Genomic DNA, 26,240 nt, shown 5'->3' on the forward strand with positions numbered 1-26,240 from the left:
CTCCAATACCTTTTCTATAGCTTTTTAGGTCAAATATGAGGTAAGCCATTCTTTTTGGTATGGTTAACATTGGTAGCTGTTATTAAATATTTCTTATTGTTGAACATTGAGTCTGCTGAAGTGGGAAGTGGTCCAGAACTTGTTTAATTCTTTTTTTTTTTTATCTCTTGGATGAACATGCAATGTACTCTTTGAGTAAGTTGGGAAGGCTGGCAACTCCTGGGAAGGTTTATCATTGTCCATATTTTCTCCATCTGAAGATCTAATATTCTGATTTGCTGCAGTCCCAAATCATTAGAAATTGCTCAACAACATTTTCCGGAGTGCCATATGTCAAGAATTTGTTATTACCTGTTCTTACGTTTTTGGTAATTATAGGTTGTTTTTTGAGACATTTAGCCTGCTTCATGCTATCAGACAGTCATATCTTGATTCTGCTGGCCTCAATAAGATCTGGAGATGGCAAGTAAAGTTGAACTAAACATTCTGAAAAATGTTAATCCCTGTTAAATAATGATTTAAACAATTTTTGAAAACAACATTTGTATTACTCTGTTAGGCCATATTTGAAAGGGGTAGTTTATTCATTTCCCAGGCACATAGTACCATTTTATAGCATAATCAATTAGCTATGTTACCTGTCATAAGTTGAAATTATCAGAATACTGCATATGTCTGAGATGACTTAAAAGAAATTTGACTTGGCAATTTAACACCTTGAAATTGGGCCTCTGTCTCTGTATTACTTTGTTGTCTGCTACCAGTGCAGGTGTATGGCAAGTGTCACTGAATGATAACAATTAATTAATAAAACATTTTTGGAAAAGGCTTCTTGCTGTGAGCAGACTGTGCTTATCACCACACCACTGTGCCTTTCTTCTGTAACTTTGCAGGACTTTCTTCCAGTAAGTTCATATGGTAAAATCTCTCCAGAAGCTTGCAGATCTAAATGGGAGATACTGGCATTTTCAGAACAGGCACTGTTTCTGATAATGTGGTTATAACTTTCCTTTATAGGCCAAGTCAAAATATGTGTGTATGTGTGTGTTTGTTTACAAAATCACAAGCAAGTAACCTTATTATTCCCTATTTCTCTTTTTTAGCCAACAGAGGTGATGAAAGCACCTCATCCCATCACTGGAGAAATTCAGGTAGTAAATTTAGATTTTTATTTAATTCTTCTGAGATCAAACAAAGGAATACTGATCTGCCAATGTGATCCACTCATTTCCCTCTGCTTTGCCCAACAGCTCCAGATTAACTATGACAGAAATCTGGGAAACTTGATCGTACATGTTCTGCAGGCAAGAAACTTGGCCCCCCGAGACAATGACGGTTACTCTGACCCTTTTGTGAAGGTCTACCTTTTACCAGGGAGAGGGTGAGCTCTAAAAGGACTTCAGTTTGAACTGGGGTCTTGTCCGTGTTTGCCTGTTTGCTTTCAAGTCTGCCTTAGTTTCTCTCCCCCAGTTTTTTATCACTTTGTAAGTGTTCTGTATAACACTGACTAACCCCTTGAGTTTGTCTGGGAGAAGGACATGATGATATGAGGCAGTCTTTTGTCCTGCATTATTGATTATTTGGATTTTATATTTTACAGAATTACCCAAAATACTATATATTTAGATCTTTGTTAGAACGTGTCATAATAGCTATTATATGTACTTGCATCCGCATTTGTATCCCTTGAACTTTTTAACATTTTGTCTCTTTACAACCACAAACATATCAATGTATTTTATTAGGAATTTATGTAATAGAACTTTGCAAAGTTGCAAATAATTATGGATTTAAAGAAAAAGATAAAGTGACAACGCCACTTTAAAGATTCTGATGTCTGTAAAGATTAGATGTCTGCAGAAATCTAAAGCTCAGGTGGGATCCTGACTTAAACCAACCCATTCTCACTCCCAACTCGTCATATATTGACGCATGGGACGGTCCGTCCTCGTCACATGCTTGACGCGCAGGGTACCCCTTTCGCGTCAATATGTGACGCGAGGTGTTTTACACTATGCCTTACCGTAATTTTTGCCCTAAACCTAACCAAATCGTTGGGTTTTGAAGGTTCGGCAGCGGTTACGAGAACCCTTCGCGTGAAAAATCCACGTAAAACATGTGACCTGCCCAAATCGTCAACATGTGACTGCTGAAGGACCCTGCCCAAGTCGTCAACTATTGACGCGAAGGGGGTACCCTTCGCGTCAAGGGTCAGACGCATGGTCAGAAATTGTCCTAACTCGTCAATATATGACGAGTTGGGAGTGAGAATGTGTTGCTTAAACTCATGGGTGTCTCAATGTCCTGTGCTGCAGTGTGTGCAGTGTTTAAGATTTGAATAACCTACATGCCTATGTAGGTTATTGAATACTGACATGACGTTATCATTCTGTTGAGAAAAGCCATATAGACATAGCTGTAGAAACTTGTAGTTGCTGGTTTTGGATCTGCCTGTAGTTTTAGCAATAGCAACGGATTAAGTGAACAAAGTCATTCAGTCCGTGTTGGCTACTCCTCCAAATATTGAATTAACATTAACAACTTGGCACTTTCTCTTCCCAGTGGAAGACAGTTGTTTACTAAGGGCAATTTCCGGAAAGTGTCATAGTCCAACTGGCATCAAAGGCACATGTTAGCAATTGGGTAAAACTTAATATCTCAACACAGTCCATGCCTCTGGGCAGCAATTATGTTCACAATAGCTGATAGCCCAGGCCATAGGCCCAGACCCTCTGTATGAATGAATAAATAAGTCTGGAGAAGTGGCTGGTTTTTACTAGGCCAGTCCGAAACTAATATCGCTGCAGGCACATGCGCAGTCCTGTTCCAAATTTAGCATTCTGACATAATTTAAGATCAGCTCCATTATGTGTGATGGGGACGTGTCATGTTTGGAAAAAAAACAACAAAAAAACCCATTAATTTATTAATATTATTATTATTATATTATTAATTTTATTGTAACAATAAAATAGCCTCTGTCATGAGGTGATAGAAATTTCTGGTTTACTTGTGCTAGTGGTTCAGTTGAAGGAGCTGCGATTGAACTGCAGATGTGAGTAAGGCATATTTTTATCTTTGCTGGAAAGAAGTAGTACAAAAAATACAAAAAGTAGTATTAGTTACTACTGTGTGTTGATCTGTCACATAAAATCCTAATACAATACATAATTTCTAACTGTTACAAAGCTCTGTCTCCTAATTCATGTAATTTGACTTAGTCATTACTTTTTTCTACTTTTTTTTACCCTAATGTCTCCACAGTTTCTACCTTATATCTGTTCCTCTCTCTTCCCAGGAGAGTGTGAATAACAAGAAAGAATCAATAAGGCTTTTAGCTGCTGTCTAACAATATCTGTTCTAAGATAATGGCCCCATCAGGTCTGTTTATGAGTTTACGCTCTCTCTTAACCTAGAGGCAACATAAGTTAAAAAGGAAAGCTAATTTAAAATACTTTTGCTCCTCGACCTCTTTGGGTTGAGGAGCATTTTAAAATCCATTTGTCTGACATAAGCAGAACAGAGCACATTCAGGGTACTTCACCAGCAATATTCATTCATTGTCAGGGTTTTTCGACTCTTTTCTAACATATATCATTTGGACACAAAACAAGTGATGCATAATGCAGCAAATATTGATTGCCTCAGCTCTCAATCCTTTACTGCTTTTTCTTTGTGCACTCTGGGCTTCTCTGACTGTTATTCGTATTTTTTTGCCTTTCTTGTTTGTGATATCTGCCCTCCTCTTCCTCTTCTGGACTCCCTCAGCCAAGTCATGGTTGTCCAGAATGCAAGGTAGTGTGGTGCTGACCTTTTCTTTTCAGTTGATATATTGTATTCTTTTGGGGATGTTTTCTAGTGATTTTCCATCCTTCTGTTGTGGCCTTTGTTGTTTGTCCAGTTATATTCTTTATTTCACTCTGTTTTGACAACACTCATACCACTGCATTCTCCCTCAATTTCATGCTTCTAGCTTTCAAAAACTCCTAAATTCTTATCTTTGACATTTTTCTTCCATAAAAGCATCTCAGTCTAAATAAACAACGCTTAAATAACAACTTGTTTATGAAGTCACACTTAGTATTGACCATTGTACCAGCATTTACAAATCTAATTCATAATCCAAGTATATTTTTTCTAGTAAATATTTTCCAGGGACCGAGCTGGGAAATGTATTAGCTCGTTATTCATTTTAACTGAATTCTGATTACTTTTATTGCTGTGTGTCATGAATCATCAGTGCTGATAACAAGAGAAGGATCAAGTATGCACAGAAGACAACAAATCCAGAATGGAACCAGACTGTCATCTACAAGAACATCCATTTGGAGCAGGTACTCTGCACATGTACATATAATATATTATGTGTACAGTCATGAACATCCTACAAGACTTTGCTGTTAGACTGCCGTCCACTGTGAGCAAAGGCGGTGTCTCAGCCTATTATAAATCAAATGAATATGAATCAAATGATTCAGTCCTTGTAGCTTTGCTTCGGGGATGCTTTCAGTATCCCAATGAAGCCTCTTACTAATACCCTTAGAAGATTGAGTACAGAAATGTCAGCTACATAATTTCAACAGCTCAGCAATGTTCATCAAGGAATAATGTGCTCCCCGGAGGCACCCTGGGGCAGCCAGATTGTAGCCCAGGAGAGCTGCGGCTACAATCAAGTAGCTTGATATTCTCACTATGTGAATATGTGTGAATGGAAATGACTAATTTCATTGTAAAGATTCTTTGAGAACCATTTGAGGGTTGAAAAGTGCTATATACAGTAAGTCTGATGTCTTTTCCTTGTTTGCACATAATGCACGTTGGAAGATATGCAACGTGATTCCCTCCTTCCTTGCTAAATAAATCCACTTCTGTCGAGTTTGCAATACCTGACGGTTTTGACAAGATTTCTTAAAAAGACAAATAAATATAGTTATACCATTATAAAAACATGTTCTTTCATGTCACCTAATTGCATAATAATTACATCTCAGTCTGTGACCATCTGTTCTCTTTCCTTCTCCCTATCTAGTTAAAGAAAAAGACACTGGAAGTAACAGTGTGGGACTATGACAGATCCTCCTCCAATGACTTTCTTGGAGAAGTAAGTGCTGCTTCACATTTAATGTTTCTCTCACACAAGGTTTCTTTTTTCCAGATTTACTTACAGACAGACAGACAGACAGACAGATAGATAATTGTCTTTGATGGGTGAACAAACTCCTGCCTAACCTTAGTAGCTGTTAGTGATCAGTAGCACACAGCTGGCAGATGTTCAATATACTATGGAGAAGAAAGCTGACGTCGTTGTTTCTCCCTACATCCAGTGGGTGGCGCAGGTTGCTACAATCAATAGTAGCCACACAGGCACACCCGCTAGAAGGAAACAACGCACCCAGTATAACACTTTCATTCTATTGGCTGAGAGGTTGCCAGGTGACTGTGCCAAAAGGCAGTTCTATGTTCCATAAGTGAGCAGAGAGTCCAAGCAGAGACTAAGTCTGAGCGTGAGAAGTTTTGAGTACAAGCTTTACAAGTTTTGAGAAGAAAGACATGAAGTCCTGCTTTCAAAATGATATTGTAAGCAAAATTATTGAAAGTTTTGAGAACAAAAGACATGGAATCCTGTTTTCAGACTGAAAATGTGTCCTCTTGGATTATGGCACAAAAATTCCACCAAGCGAGCAGAGAGTTTTGCAAGTGAAGATTTGCTCTGAGCAGAGACTAAGTCTGAGTGCAAGGAGAAGTTTTAAGTACAAACATTACAAGTTTTGAGAAGAGAGACATAAAGTCCTGCTTTCAAAATAAAAAATGTAAGAAAAGTATTAAAGATTTTGACAACAAAATACATGAAATCTTGCTTTTGGACTAAAAATGTGTGCTCTTGGATTATGGCACAAAAATTCCTCCATAAGGAAATTGTCATAAAACATTAGGGAGCAGACAGGATCATGTAGATCAAAACACACCAGAGAGTGTAGGAATAACGCCAAGGGGTTAAGTAGTAAAACAAAATCCAAAGTTAGGACATCTCACTGATCACTGTTGAATCCATTATCCTGAAATGAGAAGTGTGTTACTTTTTTCCCCCTTTTTTTAATTTCTCCATATGTTGTAAAATGGGGGCAAGAAAAATGCCTTTACATTTTGGAAGCCATGTGACATGTTCCTTCAGTTTCATAATGATGTGCCATTTTGTGTTGAACTGTCAAATAACACCCGAATGAAAACATTGATGTTTCTTGTTTAGTTATGGGAAAGTACGAAAAGATTTAGGTATGCGTATTTCACAAGAACTGTGTTGCAGTATTATTTTGGCATTTACTGTACATATCTATCTGTTCTTTTTAATTGTAATATTGTGTGTGAACTTGACTGCGTTTCAGGTTCTGATTGACTTGTCAAACACAGCTCAACTGGACAACACTCCCCGCTGGCTGCCTTTGAAAGAGCAGAGTGAAAGCATCGAACAGAGCAGAAGTCACCATGCTTCCCAAGCTCCACCAGGGTCTGGGTCAGGACAAGGTCATGGTCAGGGACATTTCACATGTCAGGGTCATGTGTCAGGATCTGGACAGGGACATGGAATGGGACAAAGTCAAGGACCAGGACAGGGAGATCTGAGTCATGATTCACCTAAGAACTCTGTGATCAAGAGCAGAAGCCATGGAATCTTCCCCGACCCAGCCAAAGGTAAAATACATCAATTTCACATATATGCATTTTAAATATCAAAATTATTTGTATAAAACACTGAAATATGTATCACTGCCTTGATTAGACTTTATTTGGTTTAAAACTGTTGCATGGTACAAGCAGATCAGCCAAAGTAAATTTTTCATCCTCCAGACATGCAAATGTTACCTTTGGAAAAGTCCCACAGCAGCCCGGGCAGCTCCAAGTCTTCCTCTGATGGCCAACTGCGCTCGCATGGCCCATCCCGAAGTCAAAGCAAGAGTAGTGTCACTCAAGCCCACCTTGAAGATGCTGGGATAGCCATTGCTGCCGCAGAGGCTGCCGTGCAGCAGTCCCGCCTGCAACCAAGTAAATCCTTCCCCTCCCCATGACACAACTCCTATGACTTGCTTCCTTTTTCTCCATGCATGCAAGTTTTGTTGAGACTGTTTAATTAAACCTGAACTGTTCTGCATTAACCTCCTTAACATTTACCTTTGAACTCTGCTTGGGTCATATTTTCTTTCTGGGCACAAATTGTTTTATTGAAAATGGTAGTCTAAAATGAATTTCTGTCAGAAAATGAATCTTTTAAAAGTAACTAATATACTATGACAATAAACAAATCAGGAGGTATTTTAAAGTACAAAAAGTAAGTATAACATATATAACATAACATCATGTTCACCATAACATAATATCAAAAACAAGACAAATAGGACAGCTTACATTTTGATAGTAATTTTTAGAATAATGTGAAAAAGTAACTTACAAGATCACAATTGATTACAGAGAACAAATTGCAATAAGGATACATTTAATTGTAATATAGGCCTCAAATTATCTCAAAGAATGCCTCCCCTAACTACTCTGTTTTTGGAAGTAGTGTGCATGTGTCAATCCCAAGATTATGGTTTCTCATTACAACACTTGTTTGGAGATATTCTGAATGCAGAAACCAAATTGGGATGGCATCCCCTTACATTACTTATTTTCTACATATCTTAATGTAAGTAAAACTACATCTATATGCACTCAATGTTTTTAATCTGTGGGATTTCCTGAACTCAACCTAAACTTCAACTCCTTTCTAAGATAAGTCTGCCTATTTTTGGAGCTTTTTAAGCATGCAGCTACAGACTCCCTTGCAACCCTTTTGTGGCTACTAAAAACTTTGTTGTGTCACAATACTGCTCTATATGTGCATGTCTGACATGAATGAACCCCAGAAAAAAGAAATCACAAAAGACACACACACACACACACACACGCACGAATGAAACACCATCTTCCAACCCCATCCAGTCCTATCCTATTCCCGCACTTTAAACAAACGGGCCACAAATGTGAGACTGACCAAGTCATACCAAGAAACACCGAGAGGTTTCAAAAGCCGTCTGGAGTCTCACTCTACACTCACCGGCCAGTGAGAGTAAAGCTTTCGGCTAACCCATGAGAGCAGCTGAACTATCAAGGGAAGGTGAGGCAACATTAAATAAATGTACTGTCTAAATACCCTGATAAACATAACCAATCATAAAGTCATAAAGTAAATCAGTTAAAGTAACACTAAACTGGAGAAAAGTAAAATATATTTACCAAAAAAACAAACTATGGGAATGATGTAGTAAAATACTACCACTATTTTATGAACTAGTTCTACAAATAATCCTTTAACTACCATTAGTTTGCTTTCAGATTAAGATTTATCTGCTTTCTTTTGGTGAAAATACATCTGTGTTCAAAATAATAGCAGGTCAATATCATTAACCACGTAAGTTTTAAAATAAATTATGTTTCTACATTGAAAATAGTATACATGTTGATGTAGTAGCATTGTAGAAAAACAACAGGCCCAGCAGTCATTACAGTGACACTACTCATCCTGTGTAACTGAATTATAGTGAAAGAAACATGTGTAGGCAACAGGCTTAGCCAGACATCCCTTACCCTGACCCTCACCCTGGGGGATCACAGTGTGATCTTAGGTCAGAAGTAATATATATGTATAGTCCCTCCAGTGGAATCTGGCTCTGCCCTGGTGTCTCCTCTAGATGGAACATTAATTTCTCTTGCTACCAGACAGAGATGTTAAGGATGCTTCCTGTTTAGATGCCTGAACCACCTCAAATGACTCCTGTCAATGTAAGGAAGCAGTAGTCTAAACACCCACCTGGATGACAGAGCTCCTCATCCTATATGAGGAGCTCTCACATAGGCCACTCTACAGAGGAAGCTAATTTCAGCCGAGAAAGTCTGAAGTAGATGGATGAGTAAATCAAGAGCTTCGCTTTATGAATCCTTCTACACCATAACAGACCAGAGCTATCCATTCAATGCTCCTTCTTACCATCTCTCAGGAGCAAGAGACCAAGATAATTAACTTTCTCTGCTTAAGGTAAAGACTGAACCTTCCTCCAATAGAGGAGGGTTCCTCACAGAGCTCCCCGACTCACCTCTTCCTGTTTAATTTCATTGTAAGAAAAACTCAAGTCCTTCTCAGGTTTCAGAGCTGAAACTGCATGTGGCGATGTATCCAACTCTAGTTGGCAACACTCAACTTCAAAGTCCAGTTTTAGTGTCTTTACTGTGAGTGAAATGACATTCAACATCCCAGTGGCCAGTTTCGCCATAGAATACCCGATCAATGCCAGAGCCCAAGACAAAAGCTCCCAGATTCACAGGCTTGCTTTACCAGTACACACATGACCACATATCAGTTCAATGAGTCACAGGAAATCTAAATCTTTAACTTTTTCACTTTGTACAGAAAAGGTTAGGAGATTGTAAAGACTAAGACACTGCTAACTTTTGTAACAATCCATTATACAAAGCTGCTCTCTTTCTGTAAGGTGATTACAAATTTGATAGCTTTTTTCATATTTTAGTTTGTAACAGCTTGTGTTGTGATTTTTATTCATCTGTATATTTGGAAAAAAACATAGAATTTTGAGGTATACTCGTTTTTAAGCACATTACTATTATTTTCAACACAATTGTATTTGCTTTCTATAAACTGACCGAACTTAAGAATCCAGCCATTTAAACTGCTCTTCAGCTTAAAGATGGGGAGTCTAAGTTAGAGGTTATAGTATTACTTGTGGTGTTTCATCTTTTTGACATGTTTGCAAATGTGAAGCTTTGTGTAGATATATAGACAGAGTGACAGACAAATCCACTGACTGACTATTGGATAGAGTGATGGGTTGAATCTCATTGTCACATTGTGTTTTGTCACTCACAGGACCGGGACACCGACTAGGTGATGTCTCAGGGTCAGTGGTGCTGTCTGCCCCAAGCCTTGTTGGAGATGCCTATGGTGGTCTGGATGGGGAAGAAGGGGTGGGCATTGGAGTGGACAGTGCCATTTTTCAAGTCCCACGAATGTAAGATTTTTTTTTTTGTATTGTATTTTTAGCATTCTATGCATCCAACAATAATTTTCACAGCCTAACAAATGCTGGTTTTGAGTAAAATTGTGTTCTTTCACTGCAGTGGTAAGACTATTCCTAACGGTACCGACAAAAATCAACAAATCACTCCAGAAAATGAAGGCAAGCTTATTTTTATTTTTATTTTTTTGGTTGTAGGTCTCCCCCTGCTGGGTAATTTAAGCACTTTCAAAGTCTTACTAAACCCTGCTTGAACAGTGTTTTCATAACACATGCTCTGTTAAGTGATCATTGTTAGTTTACTGCATTAATTCTACATAATTACTAAATGCATGTCTTGAAAAAGTGGAAGGGGAGTGGATGTCACACTATCCTATCCATTGTCATAACTACATCTACTCTTCATGTAGCTCATATGTCACAATAGTCCCCTCCCCCATCTCCAGTTTCCGCTTGTAACAAAAGCCTAAGGTCATGTAAGGCTGTAAGCTGGTTATTGTTACACAGATGAGGGTCAACAAGTCATTACGATGGAGTCTGGCAAACTCATGTCTCTAAATTTATTTATCTTTTCTTCTGAAGCCAGACTAACGGACTAAAATTTTATATTAAAATGTGTAAAAAATAATTGTCTTTGGAATTCCAATTTAATGGTATCAACCTGCCTAGTAAATGAAGGTATCAAAATGTGCAAATTACAAACATTTATTTTTTCTTTTATTGTCAGGTGGAAAAACTCAAGTAATTGGGGAAATTAAGGTTGCTCTTAAGAAGGAGGTGAAGACGGAGGGAGACCAGCTGGTCCTAGAAATCCTTCAGTGCAGAAATATCACTTATAAGTTCAAAAGCCCGGACCATCTGCCAGGTTGGAAAAACTACTTTACATTTATTTTTGCCATCTAAAATAATGCATGTATGTACCTGTATGTTAATATGATTGTACATAGGGGTGTATGTATAATGCCTTGTAAAAGTATTAATACCTTTTTCAAATATATTTTTGGCCTGCATCCACAAATTATCTTCTATAAGGATGTTCAAGTTTGGACCAATGGAAAATCTGTGAGAAGACTTAAAAACTGATCAGTACAGAAGTTCTTATATCAATCTCACTGATCTCAAACTATTTTGTAAAGAAGGTTAGGCAGATGATTTAGTCTCTAGAAAACAGCCTCAAAAAAAAGAAAACCTACAATGTATTCAGTGCATTGTGCATTTCACATTTTCACTTGAGCAAGACTTTAAAAATACATTTTGTGCTCCTTTCCCTTCACAATTAAGCACTGCTTTGTGTTGATTAATTACATAAAATCCCAATCAAATTTGTCTCCTAACTTGACAAAATCTGAAAAGTTGAAAAGGTAGGAATGATTTTGCAAGGCATGTTAAGTATTTATGACTGTATGCAAGTAGCTATGGAAATATTTATTTAAAATATCTCAGTGTATAAATCTGTAGATGGATGTGGTACTGTTCACCTTATGTGACTTTATATTTTGTAATTATTACACTGCATTACATTTGAGTGTTGAATTATGCTACATTTAGTGACACTGTCTTACATTTTGTACGCCATATTATGTGATGTTTTTTTAAGCTTGAGTTGAATTCACGCTTATTTATATTGTATTACAATTTTTTAAACCTCCCTCCAGACCTATATGTCAAGTTGTATGTGGTTAATGTAGCCACTCAGAAGAGGATCATCAAGAAAAAGACCAGAGTTTGTCGACATGACCGAGAGCCTTCCTTTAATGAGACCTTCAGATTCCCCCTCAACCCAACGGGACATTCAATACAGGTAGCAAGGATAAATTGTAAATCCTAAAAATGACATGTGAAGAAAAATCTTTAAAATTTTTGTGCACAGTTTAAGTTTACATTTTAGTCACCATGCTATGTCTAGTTTAACAACTTTGTCAAATCTCTCTTAACATAGTACTGGAAATAAATTGTAGTTGAATCAATAGTAGTTTTAATTGTGTTACCCTAAAACACCTATTTTGTTAATATACAACAAAACACATGCAACTGTATTGTGCCCAAAAAGATGAGAAATTTGTTTTATTTTTAATGTACTTTCAGCTGTTCTTGGTGTCCAACGGTGGGAAGTTTGTGAAGAAGACTTTGATAGGCGAAGCCTATATCTGGCTTGACAAGGTGGACATGAGGAAGAGAGTGGTCAGCTGGCACAAACTGTTCGTCAGCTCTAACTTGACTAACCCTTGAGTGCAAAACAGTAATTTGAAAGAAATAATAGGCAAAAGGGAAGAAAGAAGACAAAAGAGTAACATAACAGAAATAATCAAGAAATTATGTATTGAGTTTATAGATCTTTAGATGAAGGGAACTATGTGACGATAACATTGCATGTCTTGTCAGTCCAACACTGCCAGCGCATGTTTCCCTCTTCTAATGTCAGTTCTCTTTAGGCTTTGCGTGGATCCAAACATGCAAAGGCAGTTACAGACTGATATTTCCCTGCAATATGGCTTAAAGACAGTTATGTTTTTGATAACATAGTTCAGTTGTATGATCCATAAGAATAATTTTGATATTGCACGAGAGAACTTCACCAACTAACTCAAGAAAAAGTTAGAAAATTTTAATTAATTTAAAAAATGTATGTAATTGTTACGAAACTTTACAGACATCAGTGGTGTGGAACGCATAATTATTTTTTAATGACAGAACAACTAATTTATGTCTGAAAAAATATGAGACTGTTGAACTTTTGCTGTGGGATGAAGATGAACTGTACAGCACTTCTAACATTTCTGTTATCCCACATGCAGACCACAGAGCATATCAAAGAATTGTACAGTGTGATATATTAAAATCCTTAAAATTAACATATACAGAATATAACTAAATACAACACAGAGTATAAGAGTTATTCTCTTGTTGTCAGATTATATTATCAGATAATATCAACAAAAGTTCTAGGTTGAGGCAGTGGGTGGCGCACTGACAATCCAGTAATCTAATGTAAAAGCAGTCCTCATAACATTTAGGTGAATATGGACCTTTGTGAGCTCAAGGTAGGCCATATTGTCACACTGATGCGCCTCTGTGTTGATAGGCCTCCAATCATGGGCCAAGTCAACATCAATGGATAAATTATATAACACAAGCATCATATTTAGGGGGGAGACTAGAAGAAAGAATAGCATCTTGCACATGCTGTGTTGAATGTAACAAATGTTACAACTGTTCAGAATGACAGAAGTTTACACATCTGTGTCATTTGTGCAACATTTTACTCTTAGTTTGCTGCAGTTTTTTCCTCTGTGTAGGTCTCTTCATGTTATCATTGTTGCTATGGACATGTAAATTATAGAAGTTGTGTCAAAACCACAGTGTAAATCTAGAAGCTCTGTGTGACTGCTCTGCTGTCTCTGTGTTAGCAAAGACCTTCTATTTTGGCTTTATCTGGAAATTATTTCAAAATGTAGATAAAAAAATGTCAAATGCTCCTCTGTGTCTCTGGCTGTAAAACACACACACAAAAAACGTTTTGTCTCAGTGACTCCTGTTAAACACAGTGGACCAGCATCTTTCACTGCCTGTGATCAAATTATTTTCTCAGGCATGATCAGGGTCAGAGGAACACATAGAGCCAAGTCTCAGTACCCATGTGTATGCAGGGGACCCATATATGTATGTTCTTGTTCATATTTTAATATTTTGCAACCACATCAATAAAATCAGAAAAGAAGATAAAGAAAAAAATGTGAGAAAAAAATTTAAAGAGAACTACTGTCAGTGTGTTTAATTGTAAAGCAGGGCTGATACAACTTTCCATCAAGAAACACACAAAGAGCAAGATGTCACTCATACATTAAGGTATAGTGCAGAAGATACCATACCCAAAATGGTAAAATATTTGTTGTGCCATCCACTACTTATTTCCTTTTTATGTATTAAAGGGGGGGTATTATGTAAAATAATTTTTTTAGTTTTATATAATGTTATGTTATTCCCTCATCAAAACATCCTTGGAGTGTTGCTTTGATTCTTTCAAGCGTGTTTGAGAAATCCTTGAATGTACCGTGGCAGCCATTCGGGGGTAACTATACACTTGCTCATACAAAGTGTCGCTTATTTACCCAAAGCTCCAGCTTGAAGCTGCTTCCACTCCACACACCCCTGAACCCACGCGCCTTTCCAACTCTGCTCCATCAGACTAGCAGCAGCAGCAGTTAGAAAACTCTTGGTGGAACTGCACATCTGCTGAGCATACAAACTATTTCTCAATCCAACGCTCCTAAGACTGCTTGACTTCCATGATGATGAAAACAGCATCATGGAAGAGCATTATGTTGACATGCTGAAGGTGGAGTGTTAGAAAGAGTACAAGAAGCTTCTTAGACACAATGACCAATTCTGAGGCGTCAAATTGGAAAGTCAAAATTCTTTTAAGTTATTTTTGATATATGCAGCATTTTCACAACTGACTGTAACATAGTTACTTGATTGTGCTATAAAATGGCACTATGTGCCTAAAAAATACATAATACCGCCCCTTTAAATATATTTCTATATTTATTGATTTTTGTATTTTCTTTTTTTGTTACATTTTTCCAAGAACCATTAGTTCTTTTAAGGTAATTCTATGCAACATATGTATTTGAATGCATTTGTGTTATATTCTGTGAACATATCGTCTATAAATGTCCTGTAGAAAAGTAACTATGATTTGTACATTTGGTGAGAGAAAAATATTAAATATCTTTATTTTGTACTTATTTTAGTATATATCGATGCTAACTACAGTTAACATCTACATGGAGCTTGTGCACTTTATTACAATGTTTGTTTTTTTTGTCTCGTTTTAATTGTCGGGACATTCCGAATTACACTGGTTTGTGTCTCTGCACTAACAATTAAATGAATCACAGTGTATGTGGTATGTGATGGCAGGAACTATTGTAGTGTACATTTTGTATCTATGTGGCAAAAGATAAACATATAAACATGTAGAGGTTTCCCAAAAGGGATGCACAATCTCCAGTGAAATCAACTACTCCATCCTCATAGTGTACTGAACAGTCTGTGTACACAGTGCAGTAAATAAGATCTCATCTTATTGCCCAGTCATGACTGTCAAACCTCTTGTGTTTCATTAGACTTCATTCTAAAAACTGTTTAAGATCAACCGTTGCCTGTAATTGTGAACCCATTCATTTGTTGTTGTCTTGAGGGGTGTGAATGTGCTCAAGTTGTTTGACATGTGTACATAAAGTGTTTATTTTCTACAATGACTGAATGTTTATATGTCTGAGGTTTGAGCATGTGAGTGTTAAAAAAAAATACAAAGCAAATCTAAATCACAGAACACTTGTAATTGTACAGCAGGTGGGTGTCTAGAGTCCTTTAAGGAGAGTTGAGACTTCATAAAAACATGTGCTGTCCACTGATGATTATTAGTGAGATTATATCCTCGAACCTGCAAAAAGAACTTACAAGGTGGTAAAAAAAAAAAAAAAAAGAATCTGTTCAACTTAAGTAGTTGTCTGGAACTTTTAGTTTTGGATGTTGCATGTTTTGTTGATGGTTTGTCTGTATTTTGACCACAGATTATGTTTCAAAACAGAGAAAATATGTATAGATTTATCTGTATGCTGAGTGTAAAGAGATATGCTTGTAAAATTGTCTTGTTTTTCACTCAGTGTAAAAACAAAGCATATAATGTTATGGTTTTGTGGTTGTACACCTGGGTGTGTTGAGATATGCAAATTGTGTTGTAAAAAAACATTTCCCTTGAGTCAAAAGAATAAATATTAAGAGCTATATTGCAAATCCATTGTTTGACTTTTTTTTTTAATTATGTTTCATTTTTAAACTACTTTTTATCACAAGGGGAAAACATCTCTTCATATAATCAGACGTTAGGCATGCTGTTCCAAATGCTGAAAAATATTTCTTCTTTACAAATAGCAGATCACATTAAGTATTGCTTTTACAAAAAGACAGGTTTGCAGCAGCTTCTTAAAACTGACTACACCCTTACAATATGTTTTATATTCTTTTGTGGAGATTCCACTTTTTATTGTCATTTAAGAAGGGAAACTTTTAAATACAGGTGAAATCCTTGTGTAAATGTATCAGTGACACCCAAAGAAAACCAAATTCACTAAACTGGAAGTATGCCACTAGTGGACAAAACTTTAAAAAGTACCGATATATGATAGTTGCTGTCAGTTATGGTAAAATTAAATCTAAACAAAAATAACATTGGTCCAGATAAGAATATTTTTATTTTGACTGATCAGTCATAGCTTGACTCAGAATTTTCTTTTCATACAAATGATATATAATTACTAAAACTTTACATAATAGTTTTTTTTTATTATTATTTAATTTTATTTTTGAGAGATTGGGTGCATAGTGGCTCAATTGGTAGCACTGCTACTTTGCAGCAAGAGGGCTCCAAGTTCGAATCCCCTGAGTCTTTCTGCATTTTTATCACTGCAATACATTCCAATCTGAAATTTTCATGCTTGTAACGGCATGGATTCCCTGCAGGTGGCAGCATTTTATGTGGAACAAAAAAGCAGTCGGTAAACATGACTGTGATTATTAAATAGTGCTTGTTTTTGTATGTACTTTATGAAATTATGATTTCTACATTTTTCAAAAATCATGCGCAATTTTCTGAGCTCTCTACATAGAAATATCTATGTGCAATGTCTATATACAAAAATTTTGTTGAACAAAAGGCAACTGGATTTTTTTTTACAATTGGATTCTATTGAGAAAATTCTTTGAGTTAGGTGAAATGTACTATATTATTTCAATCATAGAATATTAGGAATGCACATGGCTAATATTCAGACATGGATTCAATGTCTTCCAGGGTCTGTCATGCAGTGAAATTGAATAAAATTCAATTAGATTCAGAATATTAATTTAGCTCCAATTCACAAAAAAGTACTTTTGCTTTACAAAATAAATAAAAACAAATTTGTACACTGCATAGCTCATTCAATCCAACACAGATTCAAAGTAAATTACGTGTATTCCAGTTGGATACATCTTTTGAAACAATGCAATTAATATAAAAAAGTTGTTTTTCTTTATTCCAATTGGTAAAAAAAAAGAATATATTCAAGGAAACCCAGCTGATTGAAATTACAAGGTTGTAGTTTGTAGTGTTTCCAACATCTTAAATAAATAATAAAATAAATACAACGAAGGAAGATGTCTGAAGAGGCTCACTCTGCTCAGTTCTCTCCAGTTGGATCTTTCCTATTTCAGTTTGTTCCTTTCCAGTGCTCACTATTCCTTTATTTTTTTTCCACATCCCATTAACCGCTGCCTTCTCTCTAGGCTGTCAGGGAAATGTGCAGCAGGTGATGTGTTCAGGATCGAGAGGATTAGACCTGGGGAGTAACTGAGGAAGATTCTGTAGTGTATACTTGGAGCGATGGATAGGTGGCAGGGGAGAGACAAAGCAAGAATAGAGAGAAAAGGGGTGGGGGATAGTGAGAGTCCATGAGAGGATGGTGTGTGGTTGCCAAGCAACGATTGATAACCAAATCCCCAAGCATCTTGCTTCTGCTGCCCTGCCCTCTCTCCAGGTCTGAATAAGACACATAAACCCCTGAGCACGCAACTGCAACACCCATGGAGTAAACTTGCTCCTTATAAAAATATTTGTATCACTTGAACTGTTAGCAACATAATAAAAGAAAACTTTCTTCTTTTCAGGAGCCTAGACAAAAGGAAGAGCGAGAATATGCAGCAAATAGTCCAAATCTAATTTCCTAAAGCAGCTATGATGAATGACTCTGAGACTAACTAAGCTGTTATTATATTTTTCTCATATTGTTTTCACAAAATCTGTCAAATCGATACATCTTGTTCCTCAATCTGATGTTGAAGACTGAAGACTTTGCAATCAACCTCTGTAAAGTCTCATCTGTCTCTGCCTGTTGCAAATGCTGAAATGTTGCATAGCATTTTAACAAGCAAAGCCCTGATTCTGTATTCAGAATGCATTTGCCAGTGTGGGTGGTAGTCAGGTGTTTCTTCATAAGGAAGAAAAAAAAAACCCATACAAACAAAAGAAAGAAAAAAGCAATTTGTTAGTCACAATATGGGATGCTGTAGAACACACCAGGAGGGCAAGGTAAGGTATTACAAGTAAAACATACGTTTCTGAAGTTTCCTTGGAAACATATTATAGAGTTAATTCTATATTTTGCACAATTTTTTTAAATAAAAAATAGAAATAATAATAATGAAAAATGCTAAAATGCATTTAGATAAACATTTGCTTTATTTCTTCCTCCTCTCACCGAACAGAGCGGGCAGAAGGAGGGAGGGTGAGACAGAAACAGCCTGAGATCTCCGGCTCAGGTACCTGTTAGAGCGCAGGATGGTCGAGTCATCAGATTAAAGGTGTCAGGGTTTGTTAATCTGTGAGGGAGGAACAGGCTGCGCCGCTTGAGCAAGTCGCTCCATTCATCGGCGGCGGCGGGGAAGCGAGGCAGATTGGATACTGACGCACATCGGGGAATTTCCCCTTCTTTTTCTCTCCCTTTACAATGGATACCTGCAGGGTACGAACCTGGCTGTTCCTGCTCCTGCTGTGGCAGGAGGGCTGTTTGCCATCCCAGTTCCCCACACAGCTCATGTAAGTATAGCCCCCATGTAATCCTGTTTCGAGCTTTAAGGTTTGCCAGACTGCTTGTTGCAAGCGCTCATTCTTTTAGCATCACAGTAGATTTAAGGGCTGCGATTTTTATTTATATATATATATATATATTTTTTTTTAATGAGCCACTCTGACTGCGTGGGCGTGAGAGCGGGGACCGATGTCCGGCTGGCCGGTTCATTCATGCGCCGATGGTCATCTTTAGAGAGACACATTGATGGCAGAAAGTATTTCGTCTCAGCCCTGTCTGGTCGCATCCTGACGTTGATAAATGTTAGTCACCAAAATCGGCAGATTGTCGCCGGTGGCCACGCTCAGCCGTGACAGCTCCTCAATGAAGTTGTAGAGGAGTTACAATCGCTGCCCTGTAGCCTAATGCTGTATTTAAAATTGACAGAGGAAAAATCCTTACATGTCTCCAGTGAGCTATGTCTCCCGTAGGTTTGTTTATACGTCTGCACAATTTCAATAAATACTTTGAACTGAAGATATATCCCATTTACTAATTTTCACAATCAGAACTATTGGGCATATTTGCTTCTTGAAATTCATACCAAGTGTTGAAGGAAAAAATGCAAACGGGAGTGAAATTTTTCATTGGATTTTACAGATCCAACAAGAAGTCACAGCCCATAGGCTTCAATAGTAATTCACAGATAGAAAACCAACACTTCCTCTGCACAAGCAGGGCTACAAACAAAGCTTTATCATCACAAGGAAATATTTAACTTGGATCTCAGGCAGGTCTTGCTATGAACAGCATGCTGATATCCTGAGAATTTTTGGTGAGGCTGCATATTTATTATTCAGCTAAACCAGCGTTGCCAAAAATTAAAGAAGTCCTTTAAAGGGATTTGTTACAATTGAATATTTGGTCAAATTGGGAATATTTTCATCTGTTCATAGAAACTATTACTTTTGTTCATTCCACTCTTACTCATATGTCTATTAATGAGGATAAACCAATTACTAGTACGATTTATGATGCCTATAAAGTTGCAAATTCCTGGGGAAATTGGATCATTTCAGCAGAACAAAGTCCATGGCCTCAATATCTATGTCAATAAAGGATCCAAAAAATTACAGTTTCAAAAATACTAAATCTTTAATGAGGTGCAATAGAAAGTGCTAGAGTGAGTGAAATTATTTAAAATCATATGGAACAGAGAAATTGCACACTCCACATCTGTCACCTATTGCTGAGCACTGCTAGTAAGCTGGCTGAAAATGTCTCCTACATGCTTACCTGGTTTACATAAAGAGAAATTCAGCTGTGATACTGACGATCACAGATGGTGAATGCAAAGAAACTAAAGGAATATCATGAATGATATTTAGATAACACTGTTTACGCGTAAGAGCTCCAGTTTACAGACTACACACTGTCTATAAATAGTCAACTACTCCAATGGAGCAGATAGCTCGACTACTTAGCGATTAGGATCAGCTTGTCGTTTATATGGTATTTTGCAAATTGAAGAACAACTAAAATGTATAATATTGTGTCCCTACATGAAAATTCACTTGAAAAAAAACAACAAAAAACTAAACAAAACCTAGCACAAGATATGTGTGCAAAAATAACATAAACTATATTAGATGGACATAATAAAGTGACACTGTTGTATTTTTACTTAAGATTTTAAAAAATTTAATGATGCCATAAAATCCATTTTATTTGCATGCCAACACATTGTTTTGATTTAAAATTTAGGATAAAATAATCTCCATTTTAATATAATAGAGATTATTTCAAAAACCAAGATGTTACTGCAGCTCCAAATCCTTTAAGTCCACTTCTGAAGAGGTGACTTCATAGATCTAGTTTGTGCTGCACATTCCACAGATAGTCCTTGGATAGAAATTTAAGGATTGTGGAAGTCAAGTCAACATCTCCAACCCACTGTTGTGTTTCTCAAACTATTCCTGAAGTATTTTTGCTTTGTGACAGGACCCACTATTACCCACTATTCTGTTCTTAGGCTAAATAAAATCACAAGCCATAAGAGATTACATGAAATGTTGTACATCGTCTGCAATAATGCTTAGGTGTGGGGCAGCTATGATAACACCAAGACTTGTGGCATCATTTTAGATTGTAACCTTACTGCTGATAATAATGATTATGATCTAAATTATCAAGACTCAATAAAAACAATGAAATACTGCATCAGTCCTTTATGTGTTTGTTTTATAGTTATGAAAAAACTACAAAAAAAGAACTGGGTAAAAATGTTGAAAAAGAAAAGGTAATGAAGTTTGAAATGTTCAATTTTCAAAAGTATGTTCATACACAAACAGAATAACTAAAAAGAAACTCGGCAAACTTCAAAAATGCACCCTACTGAATTATTCTGTTTAAACAGTAAAAGACTGGGAAGAAACTTGGCAGCTGCTTGTCTATCAAGTGTAAGAATCTGATATTTTGCAAATTTCAAATACCATTATGTTTAGTTGCTCAGCTCTGGATATGAAACAGATTACAATATCTTACATACCTGGAGCAACATTTTAGAGGATATTTTCAAATGAGGAAAGTACGCTTAGGGTTAACAGAAATGACGAGTGGTGGCTATATTTATGAATCACTATAAATCCAAACTGATAACTATTGTGAAAAGAAGTTATTGGGACATACAGGGAGGTCAGTGTCCAAACATATCTTTTCTAGGCACCTGTTTTGTATGTGGGTCACTATTGAAAAAATGAATGTGAAATCTGGGTAGTTAGTTCAGAGTTGGTGTTTTTATACCAGATTTTGTTTTGCTGTCTGGACTGGACAGTCTCTGTCTTTGCTTCTTTAATGACGTGTAATTAGACTGTAGTTTGGTACAGCCTCCCACTGAGATCCACACTACAGGCCAGCTCATTGCTCCCCCTGGCTCTAGTGTGACTGTATCACAAACATCTGTCTCTCTGTGTCTTGCATTGTGTTTCTGCCCCTCATTCTGTTTTCACACTCATTTGCTCTTCCTGTGTCTGTAAAAACAATGTAGGGCAATGTCTGACCCAGTTGCCATATGGATGTGTTTATGTGTTGGTGTGCGTGTGCGTGTGAGCGTGTTTAATTATCCAGCATTGTACCACAGGCTGCAGTAATCAAAGCTCAGCAACCGGAGCAGAAAAAATCTCGCTACCTCAGCTCAGCCACACCAACTTCATTACTCTTTATTAGCTTTCAGCATCACTGTGTTATGATAGCCATTGTATGTGCAATCAGTCATAAGTTACTAAACACGAGTCATCCTAAGCAAATAAAGATGTGATTGTACGTATTGCCTCATAATATTTATAATAATAGCAACATTTATGGAATTTTTCTATTAGTGTTGTTGGGAACACTAAATAAGCATAATCCAATACATTTTTAGACATTTGACATTGATGTGCATAATGTTTTTTATTACTCTGAAAAACATGAAGCAGTGCATCACAATCTAATGTGCCCCTTCAAATACCTATATTAAATTGATGCCTTTTTAAAAAAAGAAATGTCTTACTTGCACCCACATCAAATATAAATTTAGGACAATACATTTGGATTGCAATATTTACTTTGGTCCACTATGATTTAAGAAAAAAAAACAAAGAGTATAAAAGAAGAAATTTACCCAAATTTACTGATTTAATATGCCTATAAACAATAGATACACATTAAGCAGCAAAACAGAAAAAACAGAAAAATAAACTACAGCATAATCTCAGGATAAACAGACACAAACAGTCTTTTGCAAAGCTCAGTGTTATTACGGTGCAGAAGAAACACTGAGCTCTTTACTACAGAGCTCTAATGGAATATACTTGAATATCACTAGCTGCATTCAAGGCACACTTCGGGAAGTACCAGGTTGAATCCCATTTTGCCTTCAGAGCTGCCTTCTTTATGGCACCGATTAAAGAAAAAAAGTCAGAATCATTCCTAAGGAATATTTTAGTTAAATGGACCTCACTCAATTGCTGCAGTTTTAACATCCAAGGTATTGAATGTCCTGTTCCACCGCATCCTACAGGTACCCCACTGGACCTTTAGAGCTGGTGACTGTGGAGGCCAATGAAAAACAGGGAACCCATTGCCATGTTAAAGAAATTAATTTGAGATGGTCTGGGATATGTTGTTTCCAGACTGATCCACAGTCAGACACATGACAGGGCCCAGGTTAGCTTTCCGGTGGAAACGAATCTGAGCAAAAATTATACGTATTGCCAACAGGAAACCTGATTACATTATTCTTCATCATATAACAAAGGAGAAAATGTCACCAACGCAGCAGGAGGTTCATACACCACATATTGTAAAATGCAACTTGTTCCAAAAGTTCAAAGGTACCACTCTGAAACTTTTAAAAAATTAAATTTAAAATTTAAATATTCTGATACTCCACTTGAACTGCAGCAAGTTGTCTTCACTGTGTCTGGATGCATTAATGCATTTAGTTGCAGTTACGTATTTGGCTGATTCACTTTTTGTGCTACAAAGCATTAAACAAATGTGTCTAAAATGTGTCCGGTCAGTTTATAGCACAGCTATGGCCACAAATTGTATCCTGTACACACTTTAGGTTTAATCAAGTTCATTATGGTCAATCATGGTCAAGGCAATTGCTAACACTTTGCTGACTCGGGTTCTTGAAAATATAACCTACAGATACAAAGCAAAAATATCTGCAAAAATCAGCTGCCATCTTTATGTCCTTAATGCTTTAAAAGTACATAATATAATTTATTATTTGGTAATATCTTTAAGCTTCAGTCAGATGGAGCTTATTTTTCAGTTATATTAATGTTTTTTTGCCACACACTCTCCTCACCACTGTCTATTGACTGAGGGGATGGACTAACCTGACTGTTCTGTCTTCCCCCTCTTGTTTTTCACATAATGGTATGATCCGATACTCTCAAACGTGATTGGCTACAAAGCTGCCACGCTAATCAAACGAAGTTCTGTTGTGCACTGAGAGTGAGAACTGAGCAGCAAAAGGGAAAAAGTGATGAAACGCCTCCCTTCCTCGTTTTTCTCTCGTGTGCCGCTTATTCCGCTACTGTTTTTGTAGCCCTGCCCCTTAAAATGAAGAACGGCTCTCAATGAGGAGTCGGTTCGAAAAGCCGAAACGTTCGCGACTGACCCTTGACTAACGCTTAGTCTAGCTAGCTCCGACCAGCCGAAACAGCAATGAGTAACGTCGTTAAAGCCTTTTCAGTTTGCACCGGAGACGTTGAAATTGATGAGAGATGTAGAAATAAAGAAGAGAGAAAGATGAGAAGGACCAAACGGAGGAAGAAGCTGGTGTTTCTGCTACTGTTGTCACCTGCAGCTTCAGAAATGAAACAATGAATGACACATACCTCTGGTCTGGACTGTGTGTAAGTAGCTCTATTTAGGGTCTGTTCTTCGGTTCGGTGTTGGGTCCATGAGTTTTGTTGGGTCCTTGTTTTCACATTTAGTATGTTAGAACAGGTTTTGTTATCGTTTAAAAGAGTTTCCAACGTTTGCTCTCTGACGTTTCTTCCAGCGTCCTTCGCTCACTAGCCGGCAGCAGGGATTTTGATGCTTTGTGGATAAAAACAGTTGGCACTGCACTGCATTTGTCTTTAGCTTGGACAAGTACGACCACTTGTTAGTTTTGGTCCTTCGGAAGTTATGTTCGGCTCTCTCCAACGCTGATTTATCTTGTAGGAAGTGTTCCAGACTATCTTCACCTGTTTTTAAAATCTTTTTTAAATTACAGCCAACAGCGACATAGTTTGGCGTTGTCTAAATGTACGCCAGTCAAACGCCGCGTCATCAACCCAGCATGCATTGCGCAGGTGAAAAATTGGTGACCTCCATGGGCGAAAAATATAACAAAAGACAAACAAATTTTAAAGTAATGAGTTTTTATGTAAAAATATAACAAAAGACAAACAAATTTTAAAGTAGTTATGAGTTTTTATGTAAAAATATAACAAAAGACAAACAAATTTTAAAGTAGTTATGAGTTTTTATGTAAAAATATAACAAAAGACAAACAAATTTTAAAGTAGTTATGAGTTTTTATGTATCAAAAACAGCATGTCTTAGGTAATAGGAAAATTACAACATGTTTAGGGCAACATGGTCAGCTAATCGTGGATCCTTATTTTAAGGAAATAAATTTATAAAAATTGTTTATATCTATCTTATATATATTCAGTCTATATATATATATCATATTCAATCTATTTATAGATTGAATCTATATATAGATTGAATATGGTTTATCCTAAAAATATCTTATTGTTCTGAGCATTCTCTTTGCCTCAGACAAATTCAGTGACTTGCATAAGTGTTCACATGTCTTGAAACTTTTCATATTAAAATGACTCTAACAGCATAATGACAACTGAGGAAAACAGGAAACAGGTTGGATATAGTTGTGGAAACGTTGAGAGCAGTTGGGATTTAAAACAATATCACAAAGCTTTGAAAATCACATAGATCCATCACTTGAGAACTGGAAAGTGTATAGCACAAATGGCACAACTGCAAAACCATACAATAGTAGGCCATCCACCTAAAGCGACACACTTGGAAAGAAGTGCATTCATCAGACAGCCAAATTTTCCACAATACTCTGGATGATCTGCAGAGATCTACAACTCACGTGGGGAAATGGCATCTATATGACTTTTAGTCTGACATCAACAGTGACATGTTGCTATTTGAGTAACCTGGGATGCCCTAACATCCTGACAGAGTCACAGCGTTGATGCAGTAATTCATGTAAACACAGCTTTAAGGAAGAACAAGAGTACATTCTTTGCGCCTGTACTCTTCAGGCGCAAAGAATGCTAGGTCGCTGAAAACCATGCATGCACACAAACACACACAAAAAATATGGCTTAGAATTGGTGTGTCAGTGCCTCAGGCTAGTCCAAGGCCCAGTAAAACACCTGCAGTTAGTGGATTCAGAGACAAAGATGGAAGAGTTAGAGGATCAAGTGGAGAACTCAGCAGTGAAAGAAGGGAAGTGAAGAAAAGTAAGACGCAACAAGAAGTAAAAGAAAGGAAGGCAACTAAGGAATATAATGTTTGTAATATTAATATTACTAATAATATTAATATTATGTTTAATTTAAGACATGCTTTATCTAGGCTAAAATTATGGTATTTATTTAGTTATGTTGTAAGTTGTAGCTTTTGGAAAGAAATTGCATATGCCCTAAAATTGAACTTTTCTTTATGTGAAAAACAAACAAAAAACAAAACATCTAGCTTCTGAATGTAAATTCATAGTTTCAAGTGACATGTTAGTTTTAGGACTTCTGTATGGATATATATGAGTGGACATAGGAAAAAATGTTAATGGTATGAAATAATGAATGGTTGGAAGTTTGGAAATAAGATGAGTTTGTAGTTTTGTGTAAACTTTTATAAACATCCTGCAGCAAATAAGAAGGCAGAATATAAATAAAAACATTGAAGCAATACAGTAATACATTCAGGAGAAAAATGCCAAGGTGGGGGCCTGCTGAATGGGGATTTCACAAAAAAATCT

The 26,240-nt window shown here is 36.7% G+C and overlaps 2 protein-coding genes across 5 annotated transcripts in view; both read left to right on the forward strand.

Annotated features, from left to right (window-relative positions):
• pclob (piccolo presynaptic cytomatrix protein b) overlaps positions 1-15,859 on the forward strand; it is a 65,634-nt gene extending 49,775 nt beyond the window's left edge. Inside the window, 12 exon segments of the mRNA XM_032549743.1 lie at positions 1,104-1,151; positions 1,251-1,381; positions 3,769-3,795; positions 4,241-4,334; positions 5,030-5,101; positions 6,384-6,690; positions 6,847-7,041; positions 9,917-10,058; positions 10,168-10,226; positions 10,792-10,929; positions 11,720-11,865; positions 12,150-15,859. Of these exon segments, the coding sequence (XP_032405634.1) occupies positions 1,104-1,151; positions 1,251-1,381; positions 3,769-3,795; positions 4,241-4,334; positions 5,030-5,101; positions 6,384-6,690; positions 6,847-7,041; positions 9,917-10,058; positions 10,168-10,226; positions 10,792-10,929; positions 11,720-11,865; positions 12,150-12,293 (1,503 nt within the window). The 3' untranslated portion in view covers positions 12,294-15,859.
• A 2,526-nt stretch (positions 15,860-18,385) lies between these two features.
• Positions 18,386-26,240, forward strand: part of LOC116707984 (voltage-dependent calcium channel subunit alpha-2/delta-1) — a 71,054-nt gene continuing 63,199 nt past the window's right edge. For 2 of the 4 annotated variants that reach the window (XM_032545708.1, XM_032545724.1), the window contains exon 1: positions 18,394-18,705. In XM_032545708.1, the coding sequence (XP_032401599.1) occupies positions 18,617-18,705 (89 nt within the window). In that variant the 5' untranslated portion in view covers positions 18,394-18,616. Of the gene's footprint in view, positions 18,706-23,977; positions 24,088-26,240 lie in introns of those variants that run through there. The other 2 variants (XM_032545732.1, XM_032545718.1) reach the window with 2 other exon arrangements.

Source organism: Xiphophorus hellerii, chromosome 2 (assembly GCF_003331165.1).
Source record: "Xiphophorus hellerii strain 12219 chromosome 2, Xiphophorus_hellerii-4.1, whole genome shotgun sequence".
Lineage (NCBI taxonomy): Eukaryota > Metazoa > Chordata > Actinopteri > Cyprinodontiformes > Poeciliidae > Xiphophorus > Xiphophorus hellerii.